This window comes from Schistocerca piceifrons, chromosome 2 (genome assembly GCF_021461385.2).
Source record: "Schistocerca piceifrons isolate TAMUIC-IGC-003096 chromosome 2, iqSchPice1.1, whole genome shotgun sequence".
NCBI lineage: Eukaryota > Metazoa > Arthropoda > Insecta > Orthoptera > Acrididae > Schistocerca > Schistocerca piceifrons.
This window is the reverse complement of record NC_060139.1, coordinates 281,977,598-281,996,968: the sequence shown is the minus strand read 5'-3', so window position 1 is coordinate 281,996,968 and position 19,371 is coordinate 281,977,598. Positions and strand designations below refer to the sequence as shown.

Sequence of the window (19,371 nt, the reverse complement as noted above, 5' to 3'; positions counted from 1 at the left end):
AGTACATTGAAATGCTGCTACATTCGAAGATGAACAATACAGAATTTGTATTTACTTCGTTGGATAATGTATGAAAATGCAGTGGCCGAAACTCGGGGCGGAGAAAAAAAAAGCTCATCTTCCACCTTTTTTTTTATTAATATATATACATATACATACAAAGATGAGGTGACTTACCGAACAAAAGCGCTGGCAGGTCGATAGACACACAAACAAACACAAACATACACACAAAATTCAAGCTTTCGCAACAAACTGTTGCCTCATCAGGAAAGAGGGAAGGAGAGGGGAAGACAAAAGGAAGTGGGTTTTAAGGGAGAGGGTAAGGAGTCATTCCAATCCCGGGAGCGGAAAGACTTACCTTCCCCCCCCCCCCCCCTAAGGTAAGTCTTTCCGCTCCCGGGATTGGAATGACTCCTTACCCTCTCCCTTAAAACCCACTTCCTTTTGTCTTCCCCTCTCCTTCCCTCTTTCCTGATGAGGCAACAGTTTGTTGCAAAAGCTTGAATTTTGTGTGTATGTTTGTGTTTGTTTGTGTGTCTATCGACCTGCCAGCGCTTTTGTTCGGTAAGTCACCTCATCTTTGTTTTTATATATAATTTTTCCCACGTGGAATGTTTCCTTCCATTATATATATATCCCCGCAGAGGTTTTGGCGCCAGTAATTATCTTTGTGCCTGCAAAGCATGCCTGTGTAGCGCTACATATATTCGACGGCAGAAGTTAGTTGTGGCAGTACTTACCAACATTTTACAGAACTTCCGCTTACTTTGCACTCGATTCTAAGCCGCAGACTTTTTTTTTATTACAAAAACCGGAAAAAAAAGTGCGGCTTAGATTCAAGTAAATACGGTAGTGAGACGAATGGTGAAGGCTAGCAAGCTTTGACAATCTCTGTTCTAGTACTAAATTTAAGGTTTGTGCTTGGAACTGAGCTTCGAAAAGTGTTAGTGACACCTCACTACATGTAGTAAACCTTTCTCTGACGAGTCCTAGATACACTGTCCGCAAATGATCCAGAATCCATCAGTGTTTTGAATCATCAATACCCATACTTAATGCAGGGTTGCCACAGATATCCCGAAGTGAAATTCCCCGATATTTCCTAGATTTCCAGACGAATTCTAGCATCTTTCCCTGACAAATTTTGAGATCTTGATGGTAAGTTAAGATGTAAGTTGACAGTCTGTATTCGCAGCTACGGTACAAGAAACAACAGTGGATACGAAGAAATGCCTAAAAACTTGCGAACAGATGGCCTTTCCTGAAGGGAACATAAATCTTAAGTACTAACATCAACATAATATGTAATGAACTGTTTTTAGATGGAGAAAGCAGGCCAAACAGTGTGTGTTTTTCATTAAGACCACTGATGTTATTTTATTTCAATAAAACAAAACACATTTGGTGATAAAATTACGCATTTCCTTGGAGTTGCAAGTCAGATTTAAAATACCTTCACTGATTTCATAAACAACCTCAGAAAAAGGTAGGCCACTTGAAGGAAGTGTATAAGGTGGGGAAGAATTGCATAAACAAAAACTGTAGGTGACTGCCCACAAAATGTTGGCTCTACTATGTTTGTTATGGTTGGTTACTACCCTTGTGTTATATCTATTATTTTACAGGTATTTTGTTATTTTTCTTCCGAGGAATATGCATACAAACCATCAGTGACTGCCACAATTTTCACCAAATGTACTAAAACAAACAAAATGTCTATAAAATGCCACACTGTACACTGTGCTAGCAGTGAGGCAGTAAATTCCTGAAATCCATTGCCAATGGCCTCTGGCCTGCTGAGGAGCACCACAGTCCTGTGTCCATGGATAAACCATGAAAATCCACTGCATTACAATACGCACGCACGCACGCACGCACGCACCTGCTAGCATATCGCTGAGACTATATCTGGGCCTGCACATTAGTGGAAACTGAATGGCTTCGGATTGGCAGGCCCAAGCCGTTTACAGACACCTGCACATACAGCCAGTGGTTTTGGGCCGTCATGGAAATCCACTCGTGGCTAGCTACTCACGAGCCATAGACAGCATGTTGATGAAACTAGACCACAGTAATCAATCCATGCAACAGATAACTTGTTCAAATACTCTCGAGAATCAATAATAGTGAGGACAGGTAGCAACTCTAAGTATAGATGATTGTTGAGCTGCAGACTGAAGAGTACAAAAGACAATTGCACTCGCACAACTAAATTTTCAGCAATAGCTTCTGTCAAAGACGAGAGCACACATATATTCACATAATCACTCAGACAACTCGCGCACATGACCGCTGTCTCTGTCCACTGTGTCTACAGTCTGAAAATTCAAACAAACCACTCCTCAGCACTCCATACCTCTTGTTGGCAGCTGCTAAGCTAGTGGCAAAAAAGTGGTGGCAGCACAGACTGCAAGCTGAGGGGAGTGGTAGGAAGGAGAGAAACAGTAAGAATGAGGGAGTAGGGAAGTCGCGCGCGCGCGCGCGCACACACACACACACACACACACACACACACACACACACACACACACACACACACACACACACACACACACAGCTGTGTCCGGCCAGTGGTGATGCACGACACCTCAGTAAGGAAACCATTTCATCTACTGAAACAAAAAGAAAAAACTTCCTGGCGGATTAAAACTGTGTGCCCAACCGAGACTCGAACTTGGGACCTTTGCCTTTTGCGGGTAAGTGCTCTACCATCTGAACTACCCAAGCACGACTCACGCCCGGTCCTCACAGCTTTACTTCTGCCAGTATCGTGTCTCCTACTTTCCAGTTCTGCAAGGTTTGCAGGAGAGCTTCTGTAAAGTTTGGAAGGTAGGAGACGCGATACTGGCAGAAGTAAAGCTGTGAGGACCGGGCGTGCGTCGTGCTTCGGTAGCTCAAATGGTACAGCACTTGCCCGCGAAAGGCAAAGGTCCCGAGTTCGAGTCTCGGTCAGGCACACAGTTTTAATCTGCCAGGAAGTTTCATATCAGCGCACACTCTGCTGCAGAGTGAAAATATCATTCTAAAAAGAAAAAAGATTTTTAAAGGTGTTCTTTTCCTTTTCTTTTTTCCTCTTATCTTTTAAGTTTGCTTTATATTTCCCTGATGTGACATGATACTCCCCGATTTCCCAAACTTGTGGCAATCCTGTTAATGGCTAATGCAATGATATACACTACTCTTATTGTTGATTATGTTAAGATTCACACTGGACCAAAAAAAAAAAAAAAAAAAAAAAAAAAAAAAAAAAAAAAAAAAAAACACAAATGGGCTTCAAATTATTACAAATGTGGAATGAAGGCAACTGGTAATAAATAACAGTAATATTAACAGCCACTTCAAGACCACTTTAAAGGGTTTGTATTCCAGAATGAATTGTGTAATAGCTGGGTGTCAACACGGTAAGCGTGGTGGTGGGAAGTTAAGGAAATGTGTGTGTTGCAAAATACCTTATTCTTGTGAAGAAATGAGTTCAGTCACACATGATTTTAACCAGCTAACCAAGTCAGTTATCAGCAAAGAAACAAGAGATCAGACATGTAGAACTTTTTTGCAGTGACCATGGCACTGATGGAAACAAAGCTCACAACTCATTCATCAAGTCACGGATGGCAAATAGCACTGCTGTTTGCAAACTTGTGGTTGATGAACTGTGTTTCAGTTGAGAAGTTAACAGTGCAATTTAAACTGCTGTTCACAAATATTTTATGTTACTTAATTGGCCTAGGAAGGTGTGTGCCTCATCTCCTGGTAAGTCCGAATGAAACTTCCATTTGGATTTTTGCCAGTGGATTATTGATTGGTTCACAACTCCCTGAAGGTGTTAGGAAATTGTTAACGAACCTAAAAAATCTCTCTTCAGTTAAGGAACCTAAAAAATCTCTCTTCAGTTAAGGAACCTAAAAAATCTCTCTTCAGTTAAGGAACCTAAAAAATCTCTCTTCAGTTAAGGAACCTAAAAGTTTTATAAGCAGTGAAATTCTTTGATGTTGGAACTAAAAAAGAAAATGCTTAGTTTTTAATTCTGTTACCAAAACCCTTGTAAAAGTATCCAATTAAATATGAATAGCAACATGCTCAGCAAATTGTAGCACGAGCAAACACATGCGAAAATTAAGGAAATATGCAAGCTTTTGCAGCCCATGGCTGCTTCTTTTGACAGAAGGGTTGAAGGGGAAGGAACAGAAAAGAAGGAAAAACGAGTGGCAAAGTTTAGATAGTGGGACAATAACAGAAAAGCCACCCACAACCCTGGGTTAGGGGATACATACTAGGATGAAAAAAGACTTCCATCCCCCGACCTGGAGTTCTGCGCAACTTTTCTGTAATTCCCCATTCCCTATACTTCACCACTCCTTTTCCTTTGCCCCCTTCAATCCTTCTGCCAGAAGAAGAAGCCATTAGCTCCAAAAGCTTTCATATCTCCAGAAGTTATGTATTTCGCACTCCTGCAGTCACTTTGAGAGTAGACTTGTTTCTAGTCAATTATATTTTCAAAAAATTGGATTATTTTAGTGAATAACTCTGAAATTCCTGGCTGGAACAAGAAATAAAATAAGGGAATGCAACAGTTCGCTTACAGCTGACAAATATGACACACACACACACACACACACACACACACACACACACACACACACACACTCTTTCTACTAGAAGTAGAGCCAGAGACCTTGGAAACTATTTAACACTTTTCTGTTTGGTGTGTGTATGTGCCATATATCAGTCTGCTATAGCTGAGGGGTTGTCTCTAATTTTAAAGATCTTTTAAACCTGAATAACCACTGGTCGCAATGATTGTAGTAATCAAATTTTATTTATCCCTGTCCTGTATTGACCACAAACAATGTACTAAAATGGTTCTTTGACTGAATAAATAAAAAAAGATTGAGAAAAAATGCTAAACCAGATAGTGAATGAAGTATCACTAACACTTCGTGTAAAAGCTTGAGGATACTACAGTTTCTCAATGCCAACAAATCTGAGCCTGCCACTGCTCTCATTTGTAATGGAGCTCATGTGTAGTTTATTTTCTTTATTCTGACTGACTACTGACACTTTTTTCATGTTTGTTGAATTCGACAGTTTCTCTACAATAAGAGAGAACTGCCACACGTGGACCAAGGTTGCCGATTATGCAGAATCTTATTATATACTACTACAATTTTTACTGAACACTTTCTTAAATACCCATTTAATCTGCAAATTGTGATTTTATTATCCAACACTGTGTGTGTGTGTGTGTGTGTGTGTGTGTGTGTGTGTGTGTGTGTGTGTGTGTGTGTGTGCGCGCGCGCGCGCGCGCACGCGCACACTAATTCAGAACAAGGATTTTTGGCCAAAAGTTTAGCTGTCTCTTTTGTGCCTGTCTGCAACTAAACATATAAACTTTATGGAGAGTAGCAATCTATCCTTTTCATAATATTGTCATTATTTCATGCTGAATATTAAATGTTACAAGGTTTCAATCCAGTCACATATCTTCAGATATGTACGAAAAACTATTTTGGTACCTTATGATCTGTTTTGTTGAAGCAATCATAAAATGTTATACACGCACCCACAAGCAAGATTTATGACACACTCACTGGTGTATCAAATGGTACTTTGTCACTACTGTGTATCTTATCTCCTTATGAGCACAATACTTTAATAGCCTGGAGATATATTAGGTCTCGTCCACTCTCCCATGTAGTCTCTCACACAACACAAGAGTGCACAGCAGCATATGAATTGCTCAGCAATCCTGCTATGTTTGCGCAAAGGAAGTACGATCAATTTTCTACAACTTTTTTTAGGGAGAAAACACCAGTCAATGAAAATCATCATTTGATAATTTATTGAAACCCTCAGCTATCTACAGGTGGTGTTGATACACCTTGACGGGGACAGCTGAAAACACATTCAGCTGTCCCCATCAAGGTATGTCAACAACACCTGTCGGCAGCAGAGGGTTTCAATTAATTATCAATTATTCCACAGAAGCTGCGCGGTCTGCAATGGTATCTGTTCTTTCGAGAACAGTTACTATCTTCATATAGAGTAAATTATCATTATTTTGTTTATAAAACTACTGTCAGTGAAACGCAAACTATTTCTCTGGAACCGTATCAGCACAAAACCTTTCATTATTTAAAGGAATTAGGTAAGGTAGATTCAGCCTATCTTAATAAAACAGTGCAGAATGCAACCAGCAACTGAACAGGAGGCAGAAGTTCGACAATGTCAACAGTGAGGTCATAAAGATGGAACACAAGCTAAGACTGGTGAATAGATCAGTAATGTCCTTTTCAAATGAACCATACAGGCATTCAACTCAAGTAATTTTGGGAAATTACAGATAACTTGCCTGGATGGCTGCACATGGATTTAGACCAATGTCATCCCAAACGCATATCATATCAAGTTTCTTAACCGCCTCATTTGGTAGCTTAACAGAAGATACCTCATAGGTTTTACACAACAGTAAGTCAAACATTTCAGTTCACAAAATTCAAAATTAACGTTACTTTTATAAAGTTAAATGCCTGTGCACACACTAATTCAGTTATAATGTCCTTTGAATTTTTGCTAACCCTGACATTTTAAATACTGTATTAACCAGTTGAAATGAAGCCTTTACAACCTACTTAAAATACAAGTGCCACCTTTATATCCAGGAGTACTAATGATTCTTTGCAACACAAAAGGGGACCTTTCCTTAGGCAGTTTAACAGAGATTTTTCCGATAATGCAAAACAGACGCCTCAAAATGTGAAATTACTTAATAGACGCTGTTTCATAGTGAACTGTAAACAGATGAAATATTTATTGGAGATAGTTTAAAAAATCTTTACTCTTTGCATAGAATATCTCAAATGTAAGCAGACTGGCATTAAACATCTGGTGAAGCCAAATTTGGAAAGATAATGTGCCCAAGAACCTATGTGCGAAATGAAATGGATGAATGCAATGATGTATCAATATGCTAATGATCTGGTGCAATTCCAATTGCAGACAGTCTAATGGTCTCTCTACGATATACAACACGCAATGCAACTTAGTACTCTGCTACGGCACCTAGCATTTTATAAGGGAGGAACATGTAAATTCTTGTTATCTAAAGCTCCAAAAACAGTATAATGCAGACAGTTTTAACGTGGCAAATGTTTTGAATTGTAATTGCATAGAATACAACTAGAGCTTGGACCTGAGCTGTCACTAACAATATTCTGTTAACTCCGAAAGGTAACTGTGCAGTAGCCCATCCCCAATGCTTTGTGTTGTGCTTTGCTTGTTTTCTTATTTTGAAATAAGAGCAGTGACTAATCCTGGTCCATCAAGGACACTATTACAACCCTTACAACACCACGAAAGATTGGCGATCCCTGTGACACTGTGTCAGTTCTGCTGTAAACTGCTGCACAGCGAAATGGAGGTGGGATATGTTTCCCTGCACCGCTCCTTCCGCTTTGGCAGTCAAAATTACAGTCTGCTTACACTTGCCACCATCTGAGACTATATCCTATAGCACCCACACTAAGTGACTGGAGAACAAGAAAATTTTTTCAACAGCACCAAAAATGTTTCCCCTAATGTTAAAAATCAAGCTGACGTACATTTGGTTCTACTTTACGCTACATGCCTTGCCAGTTCTATCTGCAACGATGTCAAGCATGTGTATAGGGCTATGAATGCCCACGATAAGTCGAAATTAATGGTATTCTCTTCAAATTGGGTGAAAAAAGACTATGTCCAAAAACATTTTATATCGAAGACGCATTCACTTAAATGGTGGGAAAATGCTCCTGCTTTTCAAGAGAAAGATCATTTTTGAAAGCTTAAATACGACCAAACAATGGAAGCAAAAGGCCATTTTGGAAGAAAAAGGAAGTTTTTATGAAAACAAAAACTCCGGTCAAAGTTCCCAACTAGCACTAACAGTGTGGCAACCTTTTAAACTTCCACATCTAATTTACAAACAAAGAAAATAGACGCAAATTTCAACAAAAATAGATGCCACATTTTCTGGTCCATTCTTATAGCATGTAATCCACTGAAAATCTGATTACAACATACAGCAACACTTACCTGGTTTGTTGTAGGATGGATACGGCTCAGGTGGTGCAGCTGAATAGCCACCAGAAGGTGCTGGGGGAGGAGCACCATAACCTGTTCGTGTATCTGGCGGTGGAGCATTATATGCGTAATCTCCGCCATCATAGCCTGAGCTTGTATAGCCACCCCCATATGACTGATTTGAACCCGACCCTGGCCCATATGGTGGTGCACCATATGCAGGTGGTTCATTTACTGGAGCATCATAATGAGCAGAACCGTGCTCAGGCGGGAATGACTGGGGCTGATAAGCATTTGGATCTCCCCTAAAAAGCAGTTATATAATTATTACAACAATTTTATAAGAAATTTATTGTAGTGAATCGTAACATTCAAAACAGAACCTCTTAATAACCTTATAATCTTTTACTTCAGTATACAAAAGGTGTAAATATTTACATTGTGCATCAAAGCTTTTTTTGTGATTGACCACTGCTGTGAAATCAAATACACATGAGGATTAACCCAACTCCTGAGAAACGTATTCAATGAGACTAACAGCAACCACAATAAAATCATAAGTGCCACCCATAAGGACTCATCCACAGTGCAATTTTTAGTTAAATCTTTATTGTTCAAATCCAACAATTACTGAGCATGTGTGTACCGACTAATCTCTTAGGTTATTGTGGCTCAAAGTAGAATTACACCAAAAATCAATTACAATATACCAAATACTACATCACTAGTATGACTCCATTAAATTGTTCTCTGAAAGTGGGTTAATACCACTAGGTATCCATTTCACTACAAAAATACTTGAAGAGTATTTTGCAAGGGAAACACAGATACAGAAGTAACATTGCCCTAGCGAACAAGAATGTTACTAGTGTAATAAAGAGAAACTAACTACAGTGGTATGGGCACATTGTGAGAATAGATCAGAAAAGACCAGCCAGAAAATGAGATAAATGGCCAAATGTGAGACCCAGAAAAAGCTTGACACATTTAATCATATGTGGGGAGGGTAGGATCCCAACAGAAATATGTCCACGAACAGATGGTAAGCACTTTAACAACTGTTATACCACACCAGGAAAACGAGAGCTGGGAAATAATTACTTGCCACTCACACGTCTCTATTACATATCTAGCACATCTTAATATCTCGAATCAAAATGCGTCCAATCCTCTCACAGTCCGAAGTGTCTTTTCCTCCAGTAATTTTGCATTTACAAGCCTTTTTATGAAGGAAATTACAGAATCTAATAACTTAATAATGAATTCTAAATAAAATAAAAAAAGGATCTTCAGAGAACAAATCTTTGCTGAATGCAAGCAACACTGCTTGCTAAACCACTTACAAACCAGTCTTTTCTCTACAGTAGATATTAAGCAAGCAACACAAGAAGGTTCTACCATACAGAAATTTATCATTACTGATTTTTTCACCAACTGGTAATTGACTTCCGAGGGTCAAATACATAAATTTTATTGATTTGCTCCATCCTTCTATGTGTAACAGGAATAAAAGAACAAAACTGTCAATTATATACTGTCAATAGTGTGTGAATATGAAAGCACTTTTAATTTTGTACAAGATGCTCCTAATTTCCGATATATGGCATCCACATCTGATATGTGTAAGTGGGGTTAACAAGGCTTCAAACCACAGTGGCCAAAATTGCTAGTCTGGTACAGCTATCATTACTGCCAACACTTAATCCCAATATAGAAACATAAAATAGCTGACCACTTGATAACTGCCAACGTGCTGAAAGTGGTCATCAAAATCAACATGTTTTTATACAGCTGGAGTGACCATTTAATAACATATTATATAGAATAACCATTTTAGCTGTACAAGAACAATTCTGCCTTGACAGTTGTGGGTGGATTGCTACCTAAGAACACAGTCACACATGCAGGTATCTTGACAGAGTTTTAGTTAAGTTTTTTCTTAAACAAAAACTGCACAGTCCATTTGGACTACCATGCTATCATTTTCAATGCCTTGACGTGGTATTGATAAAAATATACCAGACTTACATCTACACAGCCTGCTACTGAATTAACAAATGCAGATGTTAGTTTGGGCAGGACATTTATGAATAACGGATTTCAAGTGGTAAAGGAAGTTCAGAAAACAACGTATCTTTTTTGGCACATTACAAAGTAATTAGCATATCCGAACCTCAATGATCACAAGTCTAACACTAAATCAAGTTACAAAATATTTAGTTATTTATATATGCCTGTAACGTTTACTCTGCCCTCCACAACTGAAAATGCATCCTTCCAAATATAAGACATCAAACTGAAAACCTCCCACAGTTATTTATTGAGAAATTCCCGAAATATACCGCAACCGAATTTTAGCAAATAATTATTACAGTTTGCTCCTACAATGCAACTTGCATAAACATAACCTAATGATAAGCAGTATTTTGCAAAATCATTTTGATACATTGTTCAACATAAAATGAACACACACAAGTTTTGGAACTGGGCTGGTATCTGTATGAATTAAGCACTTCTTACTGACACCACCTGACATATCACTTCATTCCCATGCCAGAAGGCTCATTGCCTTCTTAATTTTACATGTTTTTACGTAACAAGGCTCTGGTGGTCACCTAAAGGCAAATTATGAATACTTTGTCACTGACTACTGTTGACTATAAAGGATACCAACTGTTCATGTGTCAGTTCAGACAGGTTAAAGGAACACAGTGCACAGTATTGCATGCAATTCAAATACTGACAACAGCAATTCCAGAAACAGCAAAAAGTTAGCAAGCAGTGCAACATACATTTATTAATCAGTTACTCATCTTTAGCCCTTTATAGAAGGGGTCTCCAAAATACAGCCCACATTTGTGCAAACGTTCTCTGGAGGAGAGTAAAATTCTTCCTGCTCATTTAACTCTAAGGGAGACCGCTATGAGTGTGGCAGCACTAAGCATGTCAAAATCACCTTCACTTGTTCATAAACAACAGATGCCACCAGAAGCACTCTGATTGCAGGTGACCAACTTTCTGTTCCTGGCTGGGTTTGCTATGTCAAGTGTTATTGTAAGTTTTCTTTGTTTGGAAAGTGTGTGCAATATGGCTGCTGAAGCTAAAAGGAGATAAGTGGCTAGTAAGTGGTATATCTTCAGTAAAATGTGGGCTATGAAATATTTCATTATAGAAAAAGGTACCAAAACAATATATTTTATCTGTAATGACGTCATTACGGTTCTTAAGGAATGTTGTATTCGTCAACACTACGAAAAATTCATGGTGCACCGTTTGGTAAATTCAAGGACATGATGTGTGAACATATTCGAAACCTTGAAATGAGGACTGTTTTCAACAAAACATTTTTAGGAAACATGTTCAGGAAAGTGAAGTCTGCACAAGTTAATGAATTGACCATGAAATCTAACAAGGGAAACCATTTACTAACTGATCACATAAAGAGGCACACTGTAATACAGCTGAAGACATGTTTCCTGACAAAACTGACAGCAAATGCAATGGCGCATTGAGTTAAAAGATAATGCTTCTAATTTATCAAATCAGTTACAGGAAAAGGGATTTAAGATAGTTTGGTACTCAATAACCCTCAATGAATCATACCTTAATTATTTCCGAATCAGGAAAAAAATCATTATCAAGTCCTGTCAGACAAAGAACGGCTTTGGAAACTAGTTTCCTGCGCTGATGTTGCCATACATTTTAACAAATTTAATAAAAACTTCAGGGAGAAGACAATGTTATTTGTGACCTTCACAACTGTTTTGAAGTTTCAGACAAAGTGATACGTTTTGGAGACACTGCATATAAAATTCTCACTTTGCCAATTGCCAGCCACTGAAGGATGAATATTGTTGTCTTCCACTCATTTGCAATGGAATTTCTTGGTGATCTAAAGAAAGTTCTCTTTCAGGTTATCTGATTTAAACACTCATCTCAACGTATCAATTTTCCAGAACCCTTTTCTTGTGCAACGGAAGATGTTCAGACAGCACTGATCTGCAACCTCATAATACGATGAACTTCAAGTTTAAAGAATGAAGCCTTATTCAGGCTTACAAGTTTCTCCCAGAACAAAATTAGCCCAACATTGAAGACCTTGCACAAACTTCGTCTTCTGTATTTGGCACAACCTACAAATGTTAAAACATTTTCTTTGCTGAAATTGACAATCTAAATATAGGAGTAATCTGAGTGAAATACACATTTACGACATATTTTACTCTAACAATAGCCTAAGTTGAAGTGTGTGATGTCATGGTGGCATGGCATTTTTGAGTCAGCTGTGCTTGTAGATGGTGTGTTGCAGTATTTGATGGCTTGAACATTTTGCATGTTAAGTTCGTTCCTAGGTGTAATGAGTGATGCCAAAATTGCCACATTGTAAACACTTTAATAATGGTTCTATGTTGATGTGGCGCACCAAAGCCGGCAGGTGGAATTGTGTGTGTGTGTGTGTGTGTGTGTGTGTGTGTGTGTGTGTGTGTGTGTGTGTGTGTGTGTGGGGGGGGGGGGGGGGGGGGCGTGTTTGTCAGCCTAGAATAATGTGAAGGTGGCTTCGATTTGTAATTATTTCTTGTTGTTTTACTGTAGCATGTGTGTATGTTTGTAATAGTTTGTGTATATAAAAACTGGCAAGGATTTTAGTTTTCATACCACTCTCAGTTTTTCTTGTTAGTGTTTGACAATTGTGTTTGCTGGTTGGTGGCTATAGTCAATATTTGTTTACCATAACTGCTTAGGTTATGTTACATTTTTGATGGTTATAAGAGTTTTGGTTTGCCGTACTGGGGACTTCATTTCAGATAGAAAGGGTTACGTCAAGGTTTCAAATAATGATTTGACAATTTGAGTGTGATGGGTTTTTCGTACTACTGGTTTAACTTTAGCTGTCACATAGGTCAAGTGAAAGTTGTGGTTTTGGGTTTTGAAGTTATGTCTGGGTTTATGAAATTGAGGTCTTCATCTGTGCTACAATGGTGAAGTGAAACTAGCGATACTGGGCTTTCAAGTTGTGAGGGGGTTTTTGGTATTGAGGGCTTAGTTTGAAATACATCGGTCAAATAAATTTACAATACCTATGGTTTTTATTTTTGCATTTTTTTTTGGTTGCGTTAAAAATGAACATCTCTTTCTTGATCTTTGGATTAATATTTGTTTTGGAATGGTGTCTTCCTTGTTGTATATTTAATTTGCTCCTGTCCAAAATGCCTTACTTCGCACAGTTGTGCTGTTAATTTCCTTCCACTGCTGGAGTTAAAAAATAGTTTGTGTGTGTGTAATGGGTCGTAATAGTTACCATACTGTATACGTAATACATAGGGTGTCCCTCTTGATTTTGCAGGTCAGAGCAGATGGGTGGAACTGCAACCTTCAGTGATCCCAAAATGTGTTATCTCGCCTCTATTGAGAATTTAAACTTGATGTGTTGCCCTCATCGTCTACTAATTTGGAGACCCCTGCTTTAAAAGATTCTGTATGTAGATTTGTAATAAAGAGGCCAAGGATATTGCTTTCCCAGTACCTTAACTTTTCCTACACTGTGTTGAAAGTTTTAAGTACCTCCCCCTCCCACCCCCTCCGATGGTTGACTGTGAAGAAAGTATTAATATTTTTAGTAATTTAACATAGATCTTGAAATACTGACCAGTTCTTGCAATTAACTTATTTCAGCACAGCACCTTGAAATTCAAATAAAGTGCTCTGTATTGGGCACAACATAACAAGGCTCCACTGTTAAGAGCAGCACACTAGAGCACAAACTTCTATGACAATCATGCAGTATGGAACAAAATGAAGAATTTATAATTTTTAACAACACAGCTACACAAGAAATTCTTAAACAAAAGTTCCAATACATTTTAAAGTTACTGAAATTTGTCAATGTATGCCATTTACAAAAATTAGTAATGAATACAATGGGGAGGCTGTGACTTAATATGCAAACTGACCAATCACAAAATACTGAATAAGGTTTTAGGTTAGATTTGACTTATTCCTTAGAATGCAATTTCTAGAAAAGTTAAATGTACGAAATTCCTCTAAAAATCCCAACTCTTGCAATTTATGAATAAAAAGGTTGGTGATCCTGAAACTATGTACAAAATTCACTAATGAATCAATGAATCCAATTGTTCTTACAGTTGGTAATTTGCATATTGAGACTAGCCATCTTTTAAAGGTTGAAACATAAAACAAGCACACAAAGCTTCTTCCCAATAATCAGCCAACTAGATTTACACTCAACATACAAAAAGCTTGTGTGAGCATGCTTTCCCATAATTTGCATAAGCATGATAATGAAATACTGCTACTTAGTTTTTTTAATTCCTTAGAGAAGTAACATAGTATTTGTTTAACTTATTCCTTCTATTATTTCTTGTGCTAGCACAGCAAAAGTTGTGCAAATCTCAATATTTCACATCCAACTAACCAAATCCAGTAAGGTGACAAATGAAAATACAGAGCAGCAATGGATAGTTACAGTAAGTCCTTGTATTCTAAACATATAGTAACTTTACACTGATAATCTTTGCTTGTACTAACAAGCCACAGTGAAATCCTTCATCAAATTTTATGACAAAACATTACTTCACAAATTGGGTCTTTGAAGCACGTAAACTTCAAGACATATCGTGCATTTTGAGACATTACACAGACAAGCTTCAAGTATTAAATTATACGAAGTTTTTCTTACTCAAAGCTATTCCTTAAGCACGTATTTTCTGAGATTTTCTTCCCCTGAGTCATTTCATGTATAACTACATCTACATTATTAACAAAGCTCTCAGCACAATTTGGTCTGATACCCACTTTGAAGTAAGTAAACTTCAAGGGATATTGTGCATTGAACAGTCCAGCTACAAGAATGCCACACACCAACAGTGCCTCTTTGACTCCACATTTACCTTTAAGTTCTCTCGTTTAGTCCACAATGAAGGACACTGATACAGAATCATTTGTTTCACCTAATTTGACTACCTTGCTCAAAATACAGCCATATTCTGCACACAAATATACCTCAGCTACCAATAACGTAGCTACCAATAACGTACGTACATGTGTGTGTGTGTGTGTGTGTGTGTGTGTGTGTGTGTGTGTGTGTGTGTGTCCCCTATGATGAGCAACTCTTTGAAAATTAACAAACAAGCAAATTTAGAGAGCCATGAAAGACCAAAGAAAGTGCAAGACACCACAATGTTTCCCCCAATATATTATCCAAATTTTTGTGAAGTCAACCAGCACCAAATAATGCATTTCAGAATTTTAAATTCAGAACAAGAACTCACCCATAATATGAAGCACTGGGTGATGAATAGTTATTGGACGTTGGTAACACTTGAGATTCATAACCGCCATAGCTTGACAGGAGAAACAAAACAAAATGTAATTTATTGACTTAATAGTAAGATGTACATGCAAACTCACGACACTCAAAATACATTTCTGTACAGTAACTACAAAACCAATGTCACATGGGCATTTACTTGAAAATACATTAATGTTGCCCAGATCCTGCCCAAGTAACTTCCATAAATTTATACTTCCATGCTAGCTTCTGCCTCTTGCATGAAAATCAGAACCAATGGAACTTCTTAATTGAAATCGTGTAATCAAAACCAATAAATAATTAGCTGGTAACTTCTTTAATTCTACCATTTACTTCAAGACCCTTATCTTTACAAAACTAGTTTCAGTAAAAGTATAGGCCTTGTCCAGTTTACACAACAACAAATAGCAATAATTGCCTTACAGCATAAAATATTTGCATTAAAATGAGTACTTAACATTTTCCACTAGAGAGCCTGCCTGCATGCATGCATGCATGTTCCTGAGACAGCAGATGATTAAAGATCTGCAGTCACCTTCCCCTGCCTAAGTGCCTGCTCTTGCAACAAATTACTTATGCACGACTGACAAGATACTGCCTGGTATGTTACTAGCTCTAAACTAGAATGAATGAACTTCACATTGACAGAAGTATCTGGTGGAAGATTGCCTTGAAACAGCTTTGATTTCACCCGAAGTACAGTATAATCTCTTTCACATTCCTGGAATTAACATTTTCCCACCATTTACAATGTTTTTCATCATTCCCATCAAATTTCCTATGTTTAAAATCTTAATAGGCACCAATTTTTGCACCAACATATAATTTTCCAAATTTTAATAGCCACCAATTTTTGCACCAACATAATTTTCCCATGATTTAAAGCTTTATAAAACAATGGTCGTAGAACAAAAACTCACAATTGACATAAAATGATACTGACATGGTTGTTGCTTATGAACATTAAACGGTTAAGTTTCTTGACAACAGGGCACTCTACTCATTAGATTTGAACTTTTAAAATTTGAATAATTTTTGCTTAGTCTCCTTCCACTGTCAAGCTCTACTCAGTGTGGTGGCTGATGGGAGTAACTAGATTTGTTTGAATAAATGTATCATGACTGATCACGAGCATCTTCAAATTATTTCTACTGTGCATGCAGAGTTTCATGATAGTTGCGATCCTCTTAACACTTCTGCATTACTAGAACACACATTGTGGGTGTTTTGCTGTTTGGCCACTTTTAGTGCTAGATGACACCTTTGCTCTCTTTGCACTACTCAAATGTTTCTGGTTTAAACAATGAAACACTGCAACATTTTGTGCGGTTTTTCTGCACAATGAAGGAGGTCCATTACCTTTTAATTTCAAAAACACAAATGCAAAAATCGCACAAAATGCTTATTTAAATATGTGTCTGACAATAGGACAAAATTCTTGAAATGTGCTTTGTTGAGTGTGAAAAAAGAATCAAATAAAATACACAACTGGTGAAATCCATTATTTAAATAACTCAGTAGCAGGCTTTCCAAAAAGAATTATAGTGTATAAAATTAAACATTTCTATTTTCTGCACAGTCACAAGTTCAAGTTACATCTGCAGGCAAACATCGTTATTAGATAATGAACTATTTTGATGTGTATTACATACATAATCTAGGAAAACGTGAGGGGATACTACACAAACATTTACCACTTAGAAAGTTATTTCCCACTGTTTATGTGCTTTACATCTTTTCTGTAATCCATCGAAAAGTATAAAGATGTGTTTTACGGTACTTTAAAAAGTTGCCTCCCAATACACACTTTCAGACATATATACTTTGTTTTTCCTTTTTCTAGAATGTTGGGTAAGTCTCATTTAACTATTTGTCACACTCATTTTCCAACCAAATGAGATTCAATCCACTACTTTTTCTCTAAATTTACAGATTTTCCTTCTCTTTATCAAGTCCTATACAGCCTTGTTGAAACAATTCTGTAAAATGCACAGATCTCTCACAAATTTAAGCAAATTCCAAGCTTTTTAAGTTAGCCATACTTGTCTTGTTACAATAAAAAAATGTTATAAAGAATTTTAAAACTTATAACAAGCATGCATGATGTGAAAAACCATAAGTCACAGTTTACTACCTTATTTCTATGACAACCAGCAGTATGTTGTATTTGACACAGTTAAAACATACAAAAACTTATAAATCTATGACATTACTGGAAACTTGTGTGTGTTCCAAACATACTTTCAAATTTTCCTGATACCATTCATTTCTTAAGTTCACAAGTAATTTATTTTTTCGTTTCAGCCAGTAATCTACTCACTTATATATTTACTGACCGTTTTCAGACTTCTAACAGATTGGAGAGGTATGATAAATGCAATTTTCTCCACTGATTTTTAAATCTCACTGTGTTCTTCATGTCAAAACAGTGGCAAAGTACTAAAAATAAAAAATTCTGTTGGCCTTACATTGCATTCTTAATCTCTGAAGGAAAATCACAAAAGTCTGGAACGCAATAGTCATACCTCATGTCATTGGACATGGGTAGAGGGGGGTGAGGGGGCGGGAAGAGGGGGGGAAGGGGGCGGGAAGAGGGGGGAAGGGGGGCGGGAAGAGGGGGGAAGGGGGCGGGAAGAGGGGGGAAGGGGGCGGGAAGAGGGGGGAAGGGGGCGGGAAGAGGGGGGAAGGGGGCGGGAAGAGGGGGGAAGGGGGCGGGAAGAGGGGGGAAGGGGGCGGGAAGAGGGGGGAAGGGGGCGGGAAGAGGGGGGAAGGGGGCGGGAAGAGGGGGGAAGGGGGCGGGAAGAGGGGGGAAGGGGGCGGGAAGAGGGGGGAAGGGGGCGGGAAGAGGGGGGAAGGGGGCGGGAAGAGGGGGAAGGGGGCGGGAAGAGGGGGAAGGGGGCGGGAAGAGGGGGAAGGGGGCGGGAAGAGGGGGAAGGGGGCGGGAAGAGGGGGAAGGGGGCGGGAAGAGGGGGAAGGGGGCGGGAAGAGGGGGAAGGGTGGCGGGAAGAGGGGGAAGGGGGCGGGAAGAGGGGGAAGGGGGGCGGGAAGAGGGGGAAGGGGGCGGGAAGAGGGGGAAGGGGGCGGGAAGAGGGGGAAGGGGGCGGGAAGAGGGGGAAGGGGGCGGGAAGAGGGGGAAGGGGGGGGGAAGGGGGCGGGAAGAGGGGGAGAGGGGGGAGTGGGGGGAGGGATTGCAACTAGAGCTGCTTCTGCTGTCTGCGAACTTAACTTTTTCAACCACATCCCTAAACTTGTTTCAATGTTAGTTCATGTACATAACTAAATATTCAGAAGCATATGTGAGCTAAAATTACTGTCACTTGTAAAGCATAACTTTGCGCAGATCTTATGTATTCTAAATTGACTTGCTTTTCTGGCTTTGCATCCATATAACTAAACAGTCCTTGATCTTAAGGCACATAGTTCTTAGGTTCAATGCAGGAAAAGTTTACTTCTGTTGCTACCATTAGACACATCTAGTTTTACAGCTGTATAATAAAGTAAACTATTATAGCCCCACATCTGGATGTGGAACCCATTTAAATCTTTTCAGCTCTACATTTATTAAAGTCTTGAACTGGTCTTTTTACTGCTTCGTTCTGAATATTTACATATATTTTCACAACTTACATGAAGATGAGTCTTCTTAGCAATTGTTAAATAGGAACTATTACTCTGAATGCAAATTCTATTTCACAGAAACAGTATTTCATTCAAACAATGTGTTGGAGCCAAACTGCAATGGATGAAATACAAATGCAATCAATACTAGTTAAAACTAAACATTCTGAAAGACACTCAATGCCTGTTCACTGTGTGCTGCCACCCCCCACATTCTCTCCCAAGTTTTGCAAACTGATGAAAACTCCGCAACTGTTTTTTTTTTTCTCTCCGTAGTTTTGCTCCCATTGTGAAGTATTAACCCTCCAGCAGTGGATGATTATCAATTTCTCTGTATAACATCATGGATTAACTTTATTCAA

The 19,371-nt window shown here is 38.5% G+C and overlaps 1 protein-coding gene across 1 annotated transcript in view; it reads right to left on the bottom strand.

Moving 5' to 3' along the window:
• LOC124776641 (glycine-rich cell wall structural protein 1.0-like) overlaps positions 1–19,371 on the bottom strand; it is a 60,386-nt gene that overhangs the window by 5,517 nt on the left and 35,498 nt on the right. Inside the window, exons 6-7 of the mRNA XM_047251731.1 lie at positions 15,351–15,422; positions 8,074–8,366 (exon numbers count right to left, since the gene is read on the bottom strand). Coding sequence (XP_047107687.1) covers positions 8,074–8,366; positions 15,351–15,422 — 365 coding nt within the window. The remainder of the gene's footprint in view (positions 1–8,073; positions 8,367–15,350; positions 15,423–19,371) is intronic.